This window comes from Lepus europaeus, chromosome 4 (genome assembly GCF_033115175.1).
Source record: "Lepus europaeus isolate LE1 chromosome 4, mLepTim1.pri, whole genome shotgun sequence".
Taxonomy (NCBI): Eukaryota; Metazoa; Chordata; class Mammalia; order Lagomorpha; family Leporidae; genus Lepus; species Lepus europaeus.
The window spans coordinates 104,020,512-104,039,505 of NC_084830.1; the positions used below are offsets into that span (position 1 = coordinate 104,020,512).

Sequence of the window (18,994 nt, forward strand, 5' to 3'; positions counted from 1 at the left end):
CTCCACCCCCGTCAGTCTCACTCTTCCTGTAAGTTGCTCCCAGGGCTCCCCCCCCCCCCCCACCTCGGAAGCTACCCATTTGGAAACCCTCAGGTCCATTTGCCAAGGAGGCATCTGATGGCCCAGGAATGCTATTCAGACCAAAAAAGTGCCCCGGCCCTGCCCATGCCCAGCGCTCTGCTGGCCTCAGCACCCAGGCGAGCCAGGCGGAGGACTGCCTGGGCTGCGCTCAGGTGAGCAAGGGAGACTCAGAAAAGCATGAGCATCGCAAGGCCACTGGCCGGAGAGCCAGGACTTCGTGTCTGGCAAGAGGAGAGCAGCCGGGCAGCGCCAGCCGGGCTGGGTTTCACCCGGTTCCCCTGTGCCAGGTTTTCTGTTCGCAAGGCCACATGCTGATCCCAGCAGGACAGCTGTTGCTCAAGCCCTGTTTGTCACTTGGTGTGTGGCCTTGGGCAAGTTACTTAATTTCCCTGAGCCTTGGTTTCCTCATGGCTGAAACGGCCACAAGGGCGTGAAGGGCCTGGAGTCGGGCTGGCGGAGCTCAGCACTGCCTGGGCTCCTGTGGGCACACAGCCAGTTGGCCAGGACCTTTGAAACTGTTTCCTGGCCAAGTACACGACCCCAGGATGGCGTTCCTCAGCCTGGTTACAACATTCTTTCCCCTCAGTGACAGCCACACAGACCCAATATTGGCCACCAAGAAAGCAAGATGGAAAAAAAAAGCACCCTGGGCAGGAAGCCATGCTTAAAAGTTCACGTGACCGCTCCTGGGGGCCACTGGGGACTACCACCCACGCCCATGTGGCTGGAGCTGCTCAGGTCTGGGTGCCTGAAGTGCCAGGTGGATACTGCAACATCCTTTGTGTGCTGTCAAGACAGCGGGCAGTGGTCAGGGAAGGCCTCCAGGAAGAAGCGGCAGGGTGAGAGATGATGCCTTGGGGGACCTGGGTGGTGGGGGGTGCAGCTGAGGGAGGTGGAGGTGGGACACTCGGCTGGCTGAGAGCTGGGCCGAAGGAGGGAGGTCAGGGTGAATTGGGGCTGCTGGAGCCAGGCAGGCCCAGGTCACAGAGCAGAGCCATGGAGAGCTGCCGGGGCTGGCTGTGCGCAGGGCTGTGAGGAGCGAGGGGGCTATAGGCTGCACTGTGTACTTCGGAGAAGCAGAGCAGGACCCAGTATTCGTAGCAAGAGCCTTGGGGTGAGGGTAGGGCTGTGCCCCAGCTGGGGGAGGGTCAGAGCTGATGACTCAGGGGCACCAGCACCAGCCTGTGGTCAGACGCTCACATGGAGCTGACCCAGGTGCGGCACAGGGGTCACTGCCTCAAGGTGATCTGAGGCTCCTTTGCCAGGTAGATGGAGGCACCTTGGATCGGCCAGGATGCCCAGGGAGAAACATGTGCGGCCCCTCCGCCCCTTAACCGAAGGCTGGACTCCCCTCCCCCCTGGTCTGCAGCTGCTTCTCCGGACGGAGGGAGGGGAAGTGGCCAGAAGGGGAAGTGTGAGGAGTTCCTGTCCAGCCTGTCGCCTGTCACCAGTCTCCTCTGGTCTTGGGAGCAGCCCGTGGTCTGGCCGTGGCCATGGAGTCGCCAGAGACCCCGGTGAAAGACGGCCTCCTGTACCTGCAGCACGTCAAGTTCGGCAAGGTGCGACCCTGGCCATCAGGCGGCCGCCCAGGACCAGTGGAGCCGAAGACCGCAGCCTGCGCCCCAGCCCCGCACCGGAGCTCGGAGGGAGGCCAGGCGGGGGAGTGGATGGAACCGGGGTCTTGGCCTGAGAGTGCTGCCTCTCTTAGGGATGGGGGAGCCACGGGTGGGGAAGGAAGGGTCTAGAACCAAACTCCTGCACAGGGGCAAAGCCTCGTGGCCACCTGAGCCACCTGGTAGGGGCCCCAGGGTCCCTGGAGGGCCAGGGGCTGAGCTGGGGGAGACCCTCAAGGTGGAGTCCCACCTGCAGAAGGGGCTCCCCTCCTCACAGCAGGCCCTGCACCTGGGGCCACGTGACTGCTGCTGCTGCCCAAGCAGATAAACGGTTGCTTCCTTTGCTCGATGCTATTTGCATGTTTCCATCCTGAAGCTGGGGCCTCCCCCCAACCCCAGCCCACAGCCCAGGTGTCCTTGCTTTGGTTGAGGGAGGGAGAAGCCGACACCAGGGCAGGGTCGGGTGGCCTGCCTTGAGAATCCATGACAGGGGGATAGGGAGACAACTTCATGTTCTCAGGGCATTTGAGGGACATGCGTGCACCCAAACAATTATGGAGGTCCTAACAGGGGGCAGAGGGGAGGAGGAGAGTCCTACTCAGCCCAGTCCTTGCAAGGCCTCCTTCCTGGTGCTCCCAGGGGAGGCAGAGGCAGCCTGGGTAGCCAGGAACGTTTGCTGAGCTGAGCCTCTCTCCACGCCTCTCCCACAGAAGTCCTGGCGGAAGGTGTGGGCCCTGCTGTATGCGGGCAGCTCGTCGGGCGTGGCTCGACTGGAGAGCTGGGAGGTCCGGGACGGGGGCCTGGGGCCGACATGCGACAGGGCCATGGGGCCCAGCCGGCGAGGGGAGCGCCGGGTCATCCGCCTGGCTGACTGTGTGTCCGTGCTGCCGGCCGATGGCGAGAGCTGCCCCCGGGACACTGGGGCCTTCCTGCTCACCACCACGGAGCGAAGCCACCTGCTGGCAGCGCAGCACCGCCAGGCGTGGATGGCCCCCATCTGCCAGCTGGCTTTCCCGGTAAGTGTGGGCAGGTGGGTGGGGGCGCTGGCTGGGGCCACTTCATCCCACATAGCCTGTCACTCAGCAAGCATGTGAACAGCAAGGCTGAGAAGCAGCCCGGAAGCTGTACAGCGACCCTCAGCTGGGAGACAATGAAGTGTAAGGTGGTGTTGGAGTTGCCAGGGGAATGCCAGGCAGGCCCCCTGGAGGAGGGGACGGTGGGCCTGGGTGCTTACTGACCAGTCAGTCACCAGGTGAAGGTCTGTGCGTAAGAAAAAAGCATGAGCAAAGGCCCTGAGGCAGGGGAGAAAATAATGTGTTCAAGGGCCAAGAAAGCAGGCTGGTGTGGTCAAAGGGTGAGGACTGGGGAGGAGAGCGGGAGGGGGCCAGGCTAGAGACTGGTGGGAGCCAATGAAGACCCCACATGTGGGGATTTTATTCCATGTGAAAGAAGCCTGGGAGAGTTTAAGCCAGACTATGAGTGTTGTAAAAGCATATAGGGCCCGTGGCGGTCCCCCAGAAAGCTAAATGTAGAGAGACCAGAAGACTCAGCCATTCCAGCACCAGGTGCAGACCCAAGGTGTTCCCACAAGGCTCCCGCATGAATGCTCACAGCAGCAGGTCCACAACCCCCACGTGGCTGTCAGCTGCCAAACACAAGGGTCTGTGCACACAAGGGGGTGGATATTATGTGAGCACGGGAAGGAAGGCGGCCGGGACGCATGCTATAGCACGGATGAGCCCTGGACACACACCCATCCACGTGGAGCATAGCTTACAGACCGTAGGGGCAGAGCGCAGAGCCATGGCTGCCAGCAGCGGGGAGGGATGCCAATGGGCCCAGGGTTCCCACTGGGTGATGAAGACGTACTGGAACTGGGGAATGATGATGCAACTTCATGACTGTACTGAAAACCACTGGATTATACATGCTAGTTATGGTAAACCTGTGTGGTTTGGTTTCTTTCTTTTTTTTGTAAGATTGATTTATTTTGAAAGTCAGTTACAGAGAGAGGGAGAGACAGAGAAACTTTTCATCTACTGGTTCACTCCCTAAATGGCCAAAACTGCCAGAGCTGGGCCAGGCCAAAGCCAGGAGCCTAGAACTCCTATGTGGAAGGCAGGAACCCAAGCACTTGGGCCCATTTTCCTGCTGCCTTCCCAGGCATGTTAGCAGGGAGCTGGATCCGAAGTGGGGCAGCCAGGACCAGAATTGGTGCTCTGATTAGGATGCCAGCATTGCAGGCAGCAGCTCACCCACAAGGCCAGCCCCAGATTTTATATATTCTTTTTTTTTTTTTTTTTTTTTAAGAAAATGAACAGAAGCAAGGAGACCTGTGAGGAAGCTGTTGCCCTTGACCCTGGCCGTGCTCTTTGGGCCAAAGTGGTCATGGTGGAGGTGCTGGGAGTGAGAAACAGTTGGAAGGATATGCTCAAGGCCTAGGGCATTCAAGGTCAAGGGCAGCCTGTGGGCGGTACGGGAGCCTTGCTCCCTGGCCAGCTTCCACCCACGTTGCGCATCTAAACTTCTGACCTCCCCTTTTTTTTTTTTTTAATTTTTTTTTTATTAATTTTTTTTTGACAGGCAGAGTGGACAGTGAGAGAGAGAGACAGAGAGAAAGGTCTTCCTTTGCCGTTGGTTCACCCTCCAATGGCCGCCGCGGTTGGCGCGCTGCGGCCGGCGCACCGCGCTGATCCGATGGCAAGAGCCAGGTGCCTATCCTGGTCTCCCATGGGGTGCAGGGCCCAATCACTTGGGCCATCCTCCACTGCACTCCCTGGCCACAGCAGAGAGTTGGCCTGGAAGAGGGGCAACCGGGACAGGATCGGTGCCCCGACCGGGACTAGAACCCGGTGTGCCGGCGCCGCGAGGCAGAGGATTAGCCTAGTGAGCCGCGGCGCTGGCCAGACCTCCCCTTTTTTTTAAAGATTTATTTATTTATTTGAAAGAGTTACAGAGAGAGATAGAGAGAGGTCTTCCATCCGCTGGTTCACTCCCCAGATGGCCGCAACGGCCGGAGCTGCACCAATCCGAAGCCAGGAGCCAGGAGCTCCCTCTGGGTCTCCCACATGGGTGCAGGGGCCCAAGGACTTGGGCCATCTTCTTCTGCTTTCCCAGGCCATAGCAGAGAGCTGGATTGGAAGTGGAGCAGCCGGGTCTTGAACCGGCGCCCATACGGGATGCCGGTGCTTCAGGCCAGGGCGTTAACCCACTGCACCACAGCGCTGGCCCCAAACTTCTGCCCCTTGAATGCACCAAGACATCAGGGTTCCAAGGGCTGGCCCAGTCCCTGACTGAGCGCCTGTAGCTCTCACCCGCTGGACATAGCTCTTTAGCCAGCTCACCACCCTCAAGGGGGAGCCCCATGGAAACAGCTCAGAGGGGTGCCTGGGGTCACCCAGCATACTGGGGACAGCACTGGGATGGTACCTAGGTCCCTGGATGCCCTTGCTTATCAGGATACTGACCTTGGAAGCACTGGGGAGGAGTGGGGGTGGATGCTGACCTCTGACCTACATGGGTCCCCCAGGGCACAGCGGAGCCTTCCTCGGGACCAGGGGAGCCTGAGTCGCCTAAGAGAGGCAATATCCCCATGGAGGAAAACTCCATCTACTCCTCCTGGCAAGAAGGTAGGCCAGGGCTGGGGAGGCCAGGGCAGCATGAGCCCTGGCACGTGCAGGGCTGGTGCTCTGGGGGACTGACAGGGTGCCCTGGCCGCCTGCCTGCAGTGGACGAGTTCCCAGTGGTGGTGCAGAGAGGGGAAGCTGCCCTGCGCTGCCAGCTACAGGGCCCCTACATCCTGGTGCTGGGCCGAGATGCCATCCAGCTAAAGGGGACTTCCAGCGCCCAGGCCCTCTACAGCTGGCCCTACCACTTCCTGCGCAAGTTCGGCTCTGACAAGGTGAGTTGTGGGCACGGGGGACAGGGCAGGGGGTGGCCACCCTCCCCACCCCCTGCCGTGGGAACCTGCAGCCAAGGGTAAGGGATGGCCAGTGCCTGGCTGCTGACCCCCTGCTCTTGTCACCTGCACCCAGGATGTGTTCTCCTTCGAGGCTGGGCGCCGCTGTGACTCCGGGGAGGGGCTTTTTGCCTTCACCAGCCCTCGCGCCCGTGACCTGGGTAAGGCTGTGGCCGCCACCATCGCCCGCCAGCGGGAGCGGCTGCCTGAGTTGGCTGGGCCCCGGCCCTGCCCCCTGCCGCGGGCCACCTCCCTGCCCTCCCTGGACGCCCCAGGAGAGCTCCAGGAGGTCCTGCCAGGGCCCAGGCCGCCCACCTCCAGGAGGGCACACAGGGCCGATCCCGGGCCCCAGAGCCTCCCACTGCTGCTGGGCCCTGAGCCCGACGAGCCGGCCTCCAGGCTGTATGCCTCCGTGTGCAAGCGGGCCAGCGGGCCCTCAGAAGCCACGGAGCACCTCTACGAGAACGTTTGCTTGCTGGACGCCGGCCCCGGGCTGCCTGATGCAGGCCCCAAGTCCCTGGAGGGCAGTGGCGGCTGCAGCCCCTCAGCCAGCTCCATCTACCACAACAGTGAAGACCTGAGCTGGCCCAGCCCGGCCCCAGATGTGAGTCTGGAGGCCCAGTACCGCCGGCTGCTGGAGCTAGAACTGGACGAGGCCGGGGGCCCTGGCCGCCCTGGCGCTCAGGCAGGCTTCAAGGCCAAGTTAGTGACGCTGCTGAGTCGGGAGCGGAGGAAGGGCCCTGCCCCCTGTGACCGGCCCTGAGCGGACACACCCCCACAGCCACTCCGGCCTGCCTGCAGGGACCAGGCAGGGGCACCTGGGAAGCGACTCACCCCTGCCCTTCCTGCCCCCAGCATTCAGTGAACACAGTCTCTGATGAAGCTCGCCGGGGCCGGCTCCCCTGGCTTCCGCCTCCCCTGGCTTCCGCCTCATAGCCCGTGGTCCAGCCACCCTCACTTCAGCTTCCTGGTTGGCTTTCATAGGTTGCCATGGGCACACAGACCCTCTTGTTCACTGTAGCAAATGCTGGTACCCTGTATGGCGCTCTGGGGACAAGGTGAGCTGGGCCTGACCTCAGCCACCAATGGCTCAGATGCACCTGAGCAGCCGGGCAGGGTACAGATGGGGCCCCATGTGGCAGGAATGACAGGACAGCCAGGTGGGGCTCTCGGCAGGGGGTGGGCAGGGTCGGCAGTGAGCCGGGCTGTCCAGGCTGAGGACGGCATGCACGGGCCATACCCAGTGAGGACTGGACACGGAGGTGCTCTGGGGCAGAGGGGAGAGAAGCAGATAGGAGGGTCTGCGCCCAGCCCTGCAGCCTACTAGGTCTCATCCTTGGGTGAGGAGCACGGACTCAGGAAGCAGCTAGGGGAGGCTGAATTTGTGGGCATGAAACAGGCGATCAGGAAGCCCAAACTGGGGAGAAGTTGGAGAAAGCTTAAATCACGACACCCAGAGCGGGTTAAGCCCCTGCTGGGACCACGGCATCCCTTGTCAGAGCAGAGTCCCAGCGGCCCTGCTCTCACCCACCTCTGTGCTAACAGCCTGGGAACGAGCAGAGGATGGCCCAAGGGCTTGGGTCCCTGCCACCCACCTGGGAGACCCAGATGGAGTTCCTGGTTCTTGTCTTTGGCCTGGCCCAGTTCTGGCTGCTGCACTTCCGATCCAGTGTAGGGAACCAGACCGGAGGAACCGTGCCCCTAAGATGGCGCCGACTCCCTGCTTCCGGGTTCTTCCTCATCTCAGGGAGTTCCCGCTCTTGCTCGCTCCTTCCCGCCTTAGATTTCCCGCTCTAGCTCGCTCCTTCCCGCCTTGCCACGAGATTGTCCTATCCCCGCGCTTCTAGCCTATCACCTGATTTGTGACGTGTATTGTGCATATAAACCCTTGCTACGCGGGTGTAAGGGAAGTTCCTGCCCAGAAGAGATCGAAGCTGGATCTCCTGCTTGCCGAGCAATAAAGGAACCCCGTGCAAAGTGTTCGGTCTCTGTCTCTTGCTGGACGAGGACGGCGCCGAGCAGCTGGTGGCCCGTACGGGGAACTTCCTCTACGTTGCCCGGTAAGTAGAAGGTAAGCGAGGTCAGTCTTACCGTCTGGGCCCCGCGAGTGAGGTATATCTCGTGGTTGGAGGGTGGACGCACCCTAAGATAGCGGACGTGTTTCCCCGCTTTAAACTGAAAGAATAGCAGACTTGTTTCCCCGCTTTAAACTGAAAGAATAGCGGACGTGTCTTCCCGCTTTAAACTGAAAATGGGAAATTCATCTAGCCATTCAATGTTGCTTAATCCGTTAAAAGCATTATTGCGTAGCAAAGGGATTAAGGTTTCTAAGACCACACTTGTCAGGTTCCTTGGAAGTGTTGATTTCTTTGCGCCGTGGCTCACCCACGAGGGCCAAATAACTCTTGAGTCTTGGGAGAAATTAGGAAAGGATCTCCGGCGCACAGTTAACGATCCCCAGGAACCCGATATCGACCCCGTTGTTCTCCCCTTATGGGAACTACTGCGGGCGTGCCTCCAAGAGGAGAGGTCGGTGGGAGCGGACCGCCCGACTCTTACGGCGGTTCGCGAGGCTCTCGAGGAAGTTCGTTCTCAGAGCTCGGACGGCGCCCGGGACCTCATACAATTTAAGGACACGGGATGCCAGACTTCCTCACTGGCCTCAGGCTCCGAATGTGGCTCCGCCTCCTCTGAGTCTGAGGGGGAAGGGGACGGCGATCCTAAATCCCCGCCTCCTACGTATGCGCAGCTGCGGCAAAAGTTAAAAGATGCCTGTTTACGCCCTCTAGTGCCTACGGCTCCTCCTATCGATGTCGTGCCCGCCCATCAGATTAAAGACGCAGCGCCTCCTACTGGCGGTCATGTAGGCGTGCCTCAGCCCCATCTAACACCCGTGCCGCCATGGCCATTAAACGTCCCAAATGTGCCACCTTTTTCAGGCAGACAGTTTCATCAACAAGCCTGGAAACAGTTGCGAACTGGCGCTCCCGCTGCCCCCGCTCAGGCTTACCCTGTTTTGGCTTTGGGCACGCGAGAGGCCCGGCACGAACCATTGGACATGACAGTATTAAAACAACTTAAGGCTGCGGTCCATGACTATGGACCCACAGCCCCATTCACATTGTCACTCCTTGAATCAGTCGGCCAGTCCATTTTAACACCTAGCGACTGGACCCAATTGGCTCGGGCCTGTTTAAGTCCAGGCGGCTTTCTTTTGTGGCAATCTATGAATACAGAGTGCTGTCATGACCAGGCAGATGAAAATGCTGAGGACGGCCACCCTACGTGGAATGCTGATATGCTTTTAGGGCGTGGACCTTATCAGGCTGACCAGACCCAATTCCCTAGACAAGTATACAGGCAAATTTCCAACTGTGCCCAACGTGCGTGGAGGCAGGCGTCCAATCCAAGTGACTCAGCTAGCCACCTCACCAAGATCGTTCAGGGCACGGCCGAACCCTTCGCTGATTTTGTCGCTCGCATACTTGAGGCTGCGTCGCGTATTTTCCCTTCCGAGGTTGACGTTCAGCCACTGGTCAAACAAATTATTTTTGAGCAGGCTAATAAAGAGTGCAAAAACATTCTTCGACAATATAGACATAAATCTCTGGACTCCTGGTTAAAATACTGCAGAGATACCGGTGGGCCACTTACTAATGCGGGCCTAGCTGCGATGCTGGCAAAAGTCAAAGAAAACAGTCCAAAATCTAAATCGACCCGACCCCCCATATCTTCAGGACTTTGCTTCCAATGTCATCAACCGGGTCACAGAAAACGCGATTGCCCCAATCTCAGCCATGGGTATTCCACGGCACAGCCTTCAGGCATAGAGCCTTGTCGCCGTTGCCGCAAGGGCCCTCATAGGGCAGAGGTATGCCGTTCTGCTTTCGATATCGATGGCAACCCACTTACAGGTAGCGCCCAGGGGCCAAAAAACGGCCAGAGGGGGCTCCCCAACCCAGCGAGGAGCCCCCAAAATCAAATCTACTCTCAGGTTCCACCTCCCGTGTCTGCGCTACACCCAGTGCACCCTCAGCCCGTGCCACTCACGGGTCCGCAGGCCTGGACCTCCGCGCCACCTCCCCTCTCCTCTTAACTCCGGAGATGGGGGTACAATTAGTGGAGAGCGACTGCTCCGGTCCTCTGCCCCCGGATTCGGTTGGATTAGTGTTGGGTCGGTCCTCCGCCGCCCTCCGAGGGCTAGCTGTGATCCCCGGGGTAGTTGACTCTGATTTCACTGGTAAAGTAAAGATCATGGTTCAGGCCCCTCAGGGACCTTTAGTAATCAATCCTGGAGACCGTATCGCACAAATGTTATTACTGCCCAGTCTTCACTCTTTAATCCCAGCTAAAAACCACGTTCGCGGCGCTGGTAACTTTGGGTCCTCTGGCATTAATTTTACCGGCTTACATATGCTTTTAAATGAACGTCCCACTTTAGTGTTGCAGATTAATGGCAAGGACATTAAGGGACTTTTAGACACAGGAGCCGACAAATCCATTATAGCAACAAAGGACTGGCCTAGTACATGGCCTACAAATGTGGCGGAACAAACCTTGCAAGGACTTGGTTTTGCTCATTTCCCAAAAATCAGTGCAGCCTTGTTGTCATGGCAGGATAGCGAGGGTCATAGAGGACAGTTTTCTCCATTCATTTTACCTCTACCCATTTCCCTTTGGGGGAGAGACGTCCTGGCCGAAATGGATGTTGCTTTGGTCACCACTTCCCCTGCAGTACGATCTATGCTACAAAATATGGGTTACGTCCCAGGCAAGGGACTCGGTGTCCAGCTCCAGGGCCACCCTTCCCCCATTGAACCAAAACAAAGACCAAGTAAAGTTGGCCTGGGTTTTTCCTAGGGGTCACTGTTTCGCCTCCTAAACCAGTGGAGCCTTTACCCATCTCGTGGCTAACGGACGTACCCGTCTGGGTTCCACAGTGGCCCCTATCTCAGGAGAAACTGGAGGCAGTCAACACTCTGGTCTTGGAGCAGGTCAACGCTGGTCATTTGATCCCATCCACCTCTCCATGGAATACGCCTATTTTTGCCATCCGCAAAAAATTAGGTCAATGGAGACTCTTACATGATCTTAGGGCAGTCAACGCACAGATGCAGCCTATGGGCCCTGTGCAACGTGGTCTTCCTCTGCTTTCGGCACTTCCCAACCAATGGCCTGTTATTGTAATAGATCTTAAGGATTGTTTCTTTTCCATTCCATTGGACAAAAAGGATACCCCACGTTTTGCTTTTACTGTCCCCACCCAGAACCAGGAACAACCGGACAAGCGTTGGGAGTGGACAGTCTTGCCTCAGGGTATGACTAATAGCCCCACCATGTGTCAAGTCTATGTAGCCCAAGTACTAAAACCTCTTAGAGACCGATATTCCGACTGCAGGTGCCTACATTATATGGACGACCTACTGTGTGCAGCCCCCACAGCAGAGAGGCTCCTGGCCTTATACAGTACACTCCAACAAGTGCTGGAAGGGGCAGGGCTGCATATTGCACCTAATAAGGTGCAATTGTCGTCTGTAGTTTCTTATCTTGGGGCTATAGTCGCCCCTACTCAAATTAGACCTCAAAAAATTCAAATAAAAATCAATGCTATCTCCACTCTAAATGACTTACAAAAACTTTTAGGGGATATCAATTGGATTAGGCACTACCTTAACATTCCTAATGCTGCATTGCAGCCCCTCTTTAATATACTTAAAGGAGACCCGGATCTTGCTTCCCCCCGAACCTTCACCTCTGAGGCCAAACAAACACTGTCAATTGTCAACGATACCCTTAGTAAAGCTGCCCTAAAACGTTGGGACCCTGCGGGAGACCTTACTCTTTGGGTCCTCGACACCCTTAAACAGCCCACCGCGGTCCTATGGCAGGATGGGCCTCTCCTCTGGATCCATCCCTCAATGTCATCTACTAGATCTATTAGTTACTATCCCGTGGCAGTGGCGGAGATAACTCTCCTAGCCATTCAGAGGGCTATCCAACATTTTGGACGCGAACCATCCACCATTGTTGTCCCCTATTCCATGGAACAGGTACGTGTGCTAATCGCTTGTACTGATGCTTGGGCGGTTTTAGTCTGCTCCACTTCCGCAACTATTACAAACAGAACACCCTCTGATCCTTTGCTAACCTTTGTTCAGTCTCACCCAGTTATTTTTCCAAAGTCCACATCCCAAAAGCCCTTACAGGGAGCCCCAGTAGTGTATACCGACGGTTCTAAAACAGGAGTCGGTGCATATGTTGTTTCAGGATCTGTGCCAAAAACATTCCAATTCGCTACTAACTCCCCCCAGGTAACTGAACTTCTTATAGTTAACCAAGTCTTCTCTGATTTCCCCGGACCTGTCAATATTGTGTCTGATTCACGCTATGTGGTTAATTCTGTGTCTATCCTTGAGGCCGCAGGACCAGTCAATTCTTCATCCTCCGTAGCGACAGTTTTCCTCACCCTGCAAAAATCTATTTGGAATCGGTCTGCTCCTTTCTTTATTACTCATATTAGAGCTCATTCTTCCTTACCTGGACCCATGACCACAGGCAATGCTATAGCTGATCAAGCCACACGCCCCATTTGGATACTCCAATTTTCTTCCCCAGAAGAGCAGGCTATCCAGTTTCATTCAGAGTTCCATGTAAACGCAAAAACCCTTGCCGCCAAATTCGGTCTTTCTCGTGCTGCCGCTCGCGATATTGTTCGCCATTGTGCCGCATGCCCTACTTTAACCCCTGTGCCTTCGGTGGGGGTTAATCCCCGAGGATTACTACCAGGACATATCTGGCAGATGGATGTCACCCACATATCCGAGTTTGGGACCTTAAAGTATGTTCATGTGTCAGTTGACACCTGTTCCCAAGTAATTTTTGCTTCTCTGGAGACGGGTGAGCGTACCACCCATGTCATTAATCACTGCCTTGCTGCATGGGCAGCCTGGGGCAAACCAAAAACTTTAAAAACAGATAATGGTCCTGCATACACAAGTAAATCATTCCAAGATTTCTGCACCCGTATGCAGGTACAACATAAAACTGGAATCCCTTATAACCCTCAGGGACAGGCCATAATTGAAAGGGCTCATCGAACCCTCAAGGCTTTTCTCTTAAAACAAAAGGAGGGAATTGCCACGGGCAAAACCCCTCGAATGCGCCTCTCCCTTGCACTGTTTACTATAAACTTTTTGAATTTGACAGATCATTCTATGTCCCCCGCTGAGAGACACATGTTAAAGGAGCCATCTTCACGAGGCTATGTCCGTTGGAAAGATGTCCTCACGGGAAAGTGGTACGGCCCGGATCCGGTATTATGCTGGAACCGAGGCGCGGTCTGTGTCTTCCCACAGGAATCTGGAAGAGAACCTCTCTGGATACCGGAAAGATTGGTCAGAAAAACAGCCCCGCCGCCACAAGATACACCTCTATCACCTACGGACGACATCTCCCCCGAGATAACCGAGATTACCACGCTCTCACAGGACGACAAATTGCAACAAAACAACGAGACGTGAGATGCACCCCTTCCGCTTCTTCATACTGGCAGCGGCTTTGCTCCCTGGCTCTTATGCGGGCTTTAACTCCAACCCCACTGCTTTACTGCAGAACGTAGGCAACCCTTGCGACTGCAAGGGGGGGACCAGCAACACCGTACTGCAGCGTACTCACATCGCCACAGCTGATTGTGGGGACAAAACTGCATATCTGCCCCTCCAGGGGATCCCCGGCCTACCACGCGGCTACATATGTGTGCCCAAACCCCGCGTTTCTGATCCCCATAGCAAAAACCACTCCTGTCCTTGCTCGACCTTTCAAGAATCCATGCACAGCTCTTGCGATTCCTCATACTTCCAATGCACTTCTGGCGGTCAGTCGTACTATGCCACCCAGTTACAAAGTACTCGCAGGTCCTCTAGTCCTGACCATTTGCCACAGGTAGTCCATTCATCCCCCTACCTCTCAGCCCCCTGTGTTGGTACGCCTGGACAGTGGGCGTGCTGGCGCACTACGGCACCCGTGCATATCTCTGATGGCGGAGGCCCACAGGACCAGCTCCGCCACCAACAGCTAACAAAGCGATTAAAACCCTCGTCCCCCCATCCCTACTCACGCCTCACATATGGACAATGCCTCCATCAGGCACACACCTTCCTCGAGTTGTCTTGTTCCCCCTCTCATTCATTGGGCTGTATCACCCATCCCTGACGGGGAGCGAAAACTGGGTATGCGAGACCAAAGGTACTGCAGCAGGAGTCCACCCGGGGGTTCCGGGGGTCCTGGGAGAGCATATGCATATGCATGCAGGTTCAATTCCCAGCCTGCCCCAGCAAAAGGGAATAAAAACTGATCCCTAACGGAGACATCAGGGGTTGTGGCCAGGCCCTTGAAGTTCCGTAACTAACGGATCACAAGCACGCTGGGTATGCACCTCTACTCTCTGCCTAGTAAATATTCTCCCGGCCCTCATGAGCCAGGGCCGTCGGGGATGTGATTTGTGCAAAAACAAAAGGAGGGAGATGTAGGGAACCAGACCGGAGGAACCGTGCCCCTAAGATGGCGCCGACTCCCTGCTTCCGGGTTCTTCCTCATCTCAGGGAGTTCCCGCTCTTGCTCGCTCCTTCCCGCCTTAGATTTCCCGCTCTAGCTCGCTCCTTCCCGCCTTGCCACGAGATTGTCCTATCCCCGCGCTTCTAGCCTATCACCTGATTTGTGACGTGTATTGTGCATATAAACCCTTGCTACGCGGGTGTAAGGGAAGTTCCTGCCCAGAAGAGATCGAAGCTGGATCTCCTGCTTGCCGAGCAATAAAGGAACCCCGTGCAAAGTGTTCGGTCTCTGTCTCTTGCTGGACGAGGACGGCGCCGAGCAATCCAGCTCTCTGCTATGGCCTGGGAAAGCAATAGAAGATGGCTCAAGTCCTTGGGCCCATGCACACGCACGGGAGACCTGGGAGAAGCTCCTGGCTCCTGGCTTCAGATCAGCGCAGCTCTGGCTGTTGTGGCCAGCTGGGGAGTAAACCAGCGGATGGAAGACCTCTCTCTCTGTCTCTCTGCCTGCCTGCCTCTCCTTCTCTCTGTGCGTGACTCTTTCAAATAAATAAATAAATCTTTAAAAAAAGTTGTGACACCCAAAACACTTGTTCCTTGCTGCAACTGAACTCACAGACTTTGGGGGGATCCTCAGGGCTCAGCTTCCTCAAGTGTAAATTACATGTTAGGTCTGTTCCTTCAGGGACTTACTGCGCGCCCACCTGTGCCAACGGGGTAGCCCGCTAATAGCTCTCCCCAAGCGCCCAAACGGCGCCTTCACTGCAGGGACTGCCATCTTCACGACCCTCCCCGCTGCGTTCTCTCCGCCCCCATCACCTGCAGTGCCCCTCGCTGCTTTCCCAGGAGGCCCCCTGCATGGGTCTACCCTCGTCCCGCTTGGCTCCTGGGCTCCACCCCTCGTGCGCTGTCCTAACGCGGACTTGCAGGCAGAGCCCGGTCTCCTCCGCGCCTGCGTGCTAGCCTCGGCGCACAGCCCCCGGGGGCGGGGGCAGGGGAGAGCGTGTGAGCGGGATGGCCACGCCCCCTCCCATAGAGCCTGCCCTTCGTGCTGCCCAGGGACGCTTGGCCCCGGCTGGCAGCTTCTCTCCACCCAGAGACTTCTGAGTTTTCTCCTCTCCACCCTCGCCCTCTCAACCTGTCCGTGATGGCCTCCCACCACACCTGGACGTGCGCCCCCTGCCCGTCCCCCGGCACGCTCTGATCCCAGCTCCTCTCACCTCCCTCTCCTGGCCCCTTCCCCATCTCCTCGCCGTTCCCAGCCGCACACAGGTGGGACGAGCCTTCCCTGGCCTCACCTGCCGCCCCCCAGCGCCTCCCTTTCGGGTCCTCTGATTGCCCTCCTTGTTCCCCAGGACGACAGCACTGGGACTGCCTCAGCTTCTGAGCAGCACCCAGCTCCCCTGCCCGGGGGGCCTGCGCCTCCCGTGTCTCTCCTCTTTGCCCCGTCTCGCCTGCCCAGCCTCTGCTGGAATTCTCTCCAGGGTCCTAACCTAGGCTAAGGCACTCAACCCTGGCTCACCTGCGGACAAAATATACTCATGGACTCACCTGGAAGTGGGCTTGTATTTTTGAAAACGTATTAGAGGCCGGCGCCGTGGCTCACTAGGCTAATCCTCCGCCTTGCGCGCCGACACACACTAGAAGTCCCAGTCGGGGCACCGGTCCTGTCCCGGTTGCCCCTCTTCCAGTCCAGCTCTCTGCTGTGGCCAGGGAGTGCAGTGGAGGATGGCCCAAGTGCTTGGCCCTGCACCCCATGGGAGACCAGGAGAAGCACCTGGCTCCTGCCATCGGATCAGCGCGGTGCGCCGGCCGCAGCGCGCCAACCGCGGCGGCCATTGGAGGGTGAACCAACGGCAAAAGGAAGACCTTTCTCTCTGTCTCTCTCTCACTGTCCACTCTGCCTGTCAAAAAAAAAAAAATGTATTAGAGAGGCTGAGAGACAAACAGACAGATCCAATTCACTGTGGTTGCCTCTCTGAATGCCCACAATGGCTAGGCGTGAGCTGGGGACAAAGCCAGCATCCGGGAACTCAATCCAGGTGTCTCATGTAGGTGGTGGGAAGCCAGTTACCCGAGCCATCAATCTGTTCCCCAAGGTCTGCATTTGTAAGACACAGGGGTCAGGAGCTGGGTGGTGGACTCGGGTACTCCAATATGGGTGTCAGTCCTCTCAATCTGCATAGTTTTTTTTAATTAATTTATTTGAAAGAGTTAAAGAGAGAAAGAGAGAGAGGTCTTCCATCTGCTGGTTCACTCCCCAGATGGCCACAATGGCCAGGCTGTGCCAGGCTAAGGCCAAGAGCTTCTTCCAGGACTCCCACGTAGGTGGCAGGGGCCCAAGCACATGGGCCATCTTCTGCTACTATTCCCAGATGCATTAGCAGGGAGCTGGATCATAAGTGAAGCAGCCAGAACACGAACCGGCCGCCATATGGGATGCCCGCGTCGCAGGAGGAGGCGTAGCCAGCTACACCACAATGCCAGCCCCTTAACCTGCATCTTAAGTGCTGGGCTAAATGCCTGCCCTGGAAATGGTTGTAGAAGGCTCATGCCTGTGCCCACACCCAGGGACTTGCACTACATCAGCTGGGTAGGAGGAGCCTGTGCATCAGTGCTTAGATTTTCTCAAAAATAAAAATGTGGGTGAGTGCACCCAAAATTGAGAGCCACTGTCTCCAGGCTTCACAGATCATCTTAATGCTGACGGCTCCCAAAGGCCTAGCTTCAGCACGGGCCTCTCCCCAGAGTGCAACTGTATACTGGACACCTGGACATCTAAAAGGCATCTCTGGCTGTAATGTGTGAGGTGGGGGCAGGGGCTTCCAGCAATACGCCCTCTCTGTGCTGTGGTTCCAGGAGGAATGTCCACGGGGACGCAGCTTTCGGCCTCATGCATGCAAGTCCTTCCTGATGGGTAAAATCTCACAGCAAGCTAAGGCTAAGAGCTCCTGGTCAGGGTGGCTGCAGCAGGGACCTCCCCCACCCATGGCGGCAGGTCTGAGCCCAGCCTCACTAGGCCAGCAAATCCTATGACCCAGCGACTCAGGCTCATGACCCAAACTGGAACCTGGACTCTGGGTACCCAATCTGGCGTCCTTTCCTTTTTTATGAGCCCAGGTGTCTTTGTGTCCTAATGAATTCTGCAGTGGTCCAACCAGAAAATCCTTGGAAACCTCCAGGACCCTAGGGGCCTTGCCTGGAGCGGCGGGATTCCCAGCCACCAGGGGGCGCTGTGTCCTAACCCAGGCCCTGTTCCCTCCCATGAGTTGTGTGTGTTGGAAGGCTCCCCGCTCCACCCAGACCTGTGAGGACCGCCAGGACCCCCAGGCTGCCACGACTTTTCCCGTTTGCTGCTTCCCTTTCTCAATCTTTCCTTCATCTGTTCATTCACACTGCATGCAGGTACACAGTGAAATGCGGGACAGGACACAGACCCTGGTCTCTGGGGACTGACATTCTGATGGAAACAGGCAACAACTAAGAAACAAAGGTGGCATAGTGGGTGAAGCCACCGCCTGCAGTGCCGGCATCCCATATGGATGCCAGTTCAAGTCCTGGCTGATCCACTTCTGAGCCAGCTCTCTGCTATGGCCTGGGATAGCAGTAGAAGATGGCCCAAGTCCTTGGGCCCCTGCACCCACGTGGGAGACTCCGAAGAGGCTCCTAGTTTCGGATTGGCCCGGCTCTGGCTGTTGCAGCCATGTGGGGAGTGAACCAGCGGATGGAAGACCTCTGCCTCTGCCCCTACCTCTCTGTAACTCTGCCTTTCAAATAATAATTTTTTTTAAGACATAAACGTTTAATATTAGAGGGTGGAAAGTGCAAGGAGCTACGAGGGGTGGGTGTTGGGCACAGAGGCTAAGTCCCCCCCACTTGGGACACCCCACACCCCTCATCAGGGTGCCTGGTTTGACTCCATCTACTCTGCTTCTGATCCAGGCCCCTGTTAATGCACATTCTGGGAGGCAGCAGTTGATGGTTAAAGTCCTTGGGTCCCTGTCACCTATGCGGGAGACCTGGATGGAATTCCAGGCTCCGGGCTTCAACCTGACCCAGCACTAGCTGTTGTGGACATTTGGGGGGTGAACCAGCTGATGGAATAAAAACTTTAAAAGCAGGGTAAAAGGACCAGTGTGTACTGTGAATTGCTGTTACAGATGGTGACAAGGGAAGACCCCTTAGAGCAGGCAACATCTGAGCAGAGACATGAGCAAACTGAAAGCAGCAAAACGATCCGTGCAAAGGCCCTGAGGCCAGAACATGCTTGGTACAGCTGGAGGAACAGTGAGGAGGCCACATGGCTAGAGTGGAGCGAGCGAGCAATGGGCCCTGTTTACTAGGGTTATATGAGTCTTATTTATTTATTTGAAAGTCAGAGTTACACACAGAGAGAAGGAGAGGCAGAGAGAGAGAGAGAGAGAGAGAGAGAGGTCTTCCATCTGCTGGTCCACTCCCCAAATGGCCACAACGGTTGGAGCTGGGCCGACCCGAAGCCAGGAGCCAGGAGGTTCTTCTGGGTCTCCCACATGGGTGCCGGGGCCCAAGGAATTGGGCCATCTTCTACTGCTTTCCCAGGCCACAGCAGAGAGCTGGATCGGAAGTGGAGCAGCCAGGTCTTGAACCAGCGCCCATATCGGCTTTATCCGCTACGCCACAGTGTGGGCCCCAAGTTATATGAGTCTTAAGGCTTAGTTTGAGCCTGCTGGAATGCTAAAAGCTGAGTGTGAGTTCCCTTTAACAGTATCAGTTGGGCTGGTCCTTAGAGAAGGTCCCGGAGGGGACCAGGG

At 56.8% G+C, this 18,994-nt stretch overlaps 1 protein-coding gene across 3 annotated transcripts; it reads left to right on the top strand.

The window, feature by feature from the left end:
• Positions 1 to 437: 437 nt before the first annotated feature.
• DOK3 (docking protein 3) lies at positions 438 to 7,679 on the top strand. 3 transcript variants are annotated; one of them, XM_062189619.1, is made up of 6 exons: positions 438 to 920; positions 1,347 to 1,640; positions 2,405 to 2,710; positions 5,224 to 5,323; positions 5,423 to 5,595; positions 5,729 to 7,679. In XM_062189619.1, the coding sequence occupies exons 2-6, from the start codon at positions 1,575 to 1,577 to the stop codon at positions 6,413 to 6,415; spliced, it is 1,332 nt and encodes a 443-aa protein (XP_062045603.1). In that variant the 5' UTR covers positions 438 to 920; positions 1,347 to 1,574; the 3' UTR covers positions 6,416 to 7,679. The 3 variants fall into 3 exon arrangements, with proteins under 3 accessions (XP_062045603.1, XP_062045604.1, XP_062045605.1); XM_062189620.1 differs by lacking the exon at positions 438 to 920 and having other exon boundaries at positions 1,215 to 1,640; XM_062189621.1 differs by lacking the exon at positions 438 to 920 and having other exon boundaries at positions 1,479 to 1,640; positions 2,408 to 2,710.
• Positions 7,680 to 18,994: the final 11,315 nt, after the last annotated feature.

Excerpts from the sequence above, each read along its gene's own strand:
- DOK3 (XM_062189619.1), top strand. The coding sequence starts at position 1,575 with ATGGAGTCGCCAGAGACCCCGGTGAAAGACGGCCTCCTGTACCTGCAG. Across the intron at positions 5,324-5,422 it reads CTACTCCTCCTGGCAAGAAG|TGGACGAGTTCCCAGTGGTG; the intron begins GTAGGCCAGGGC and ends GCCTGCCTGCAG. Across the intron at positions 5,596-5,728 it reads GCAAGTTCGGCTCTGACAAG|GATGTGTTCTCCTTCGAGGC; the intron begins GTGAGTTGTGGG and ends ACCTGCACCCAG.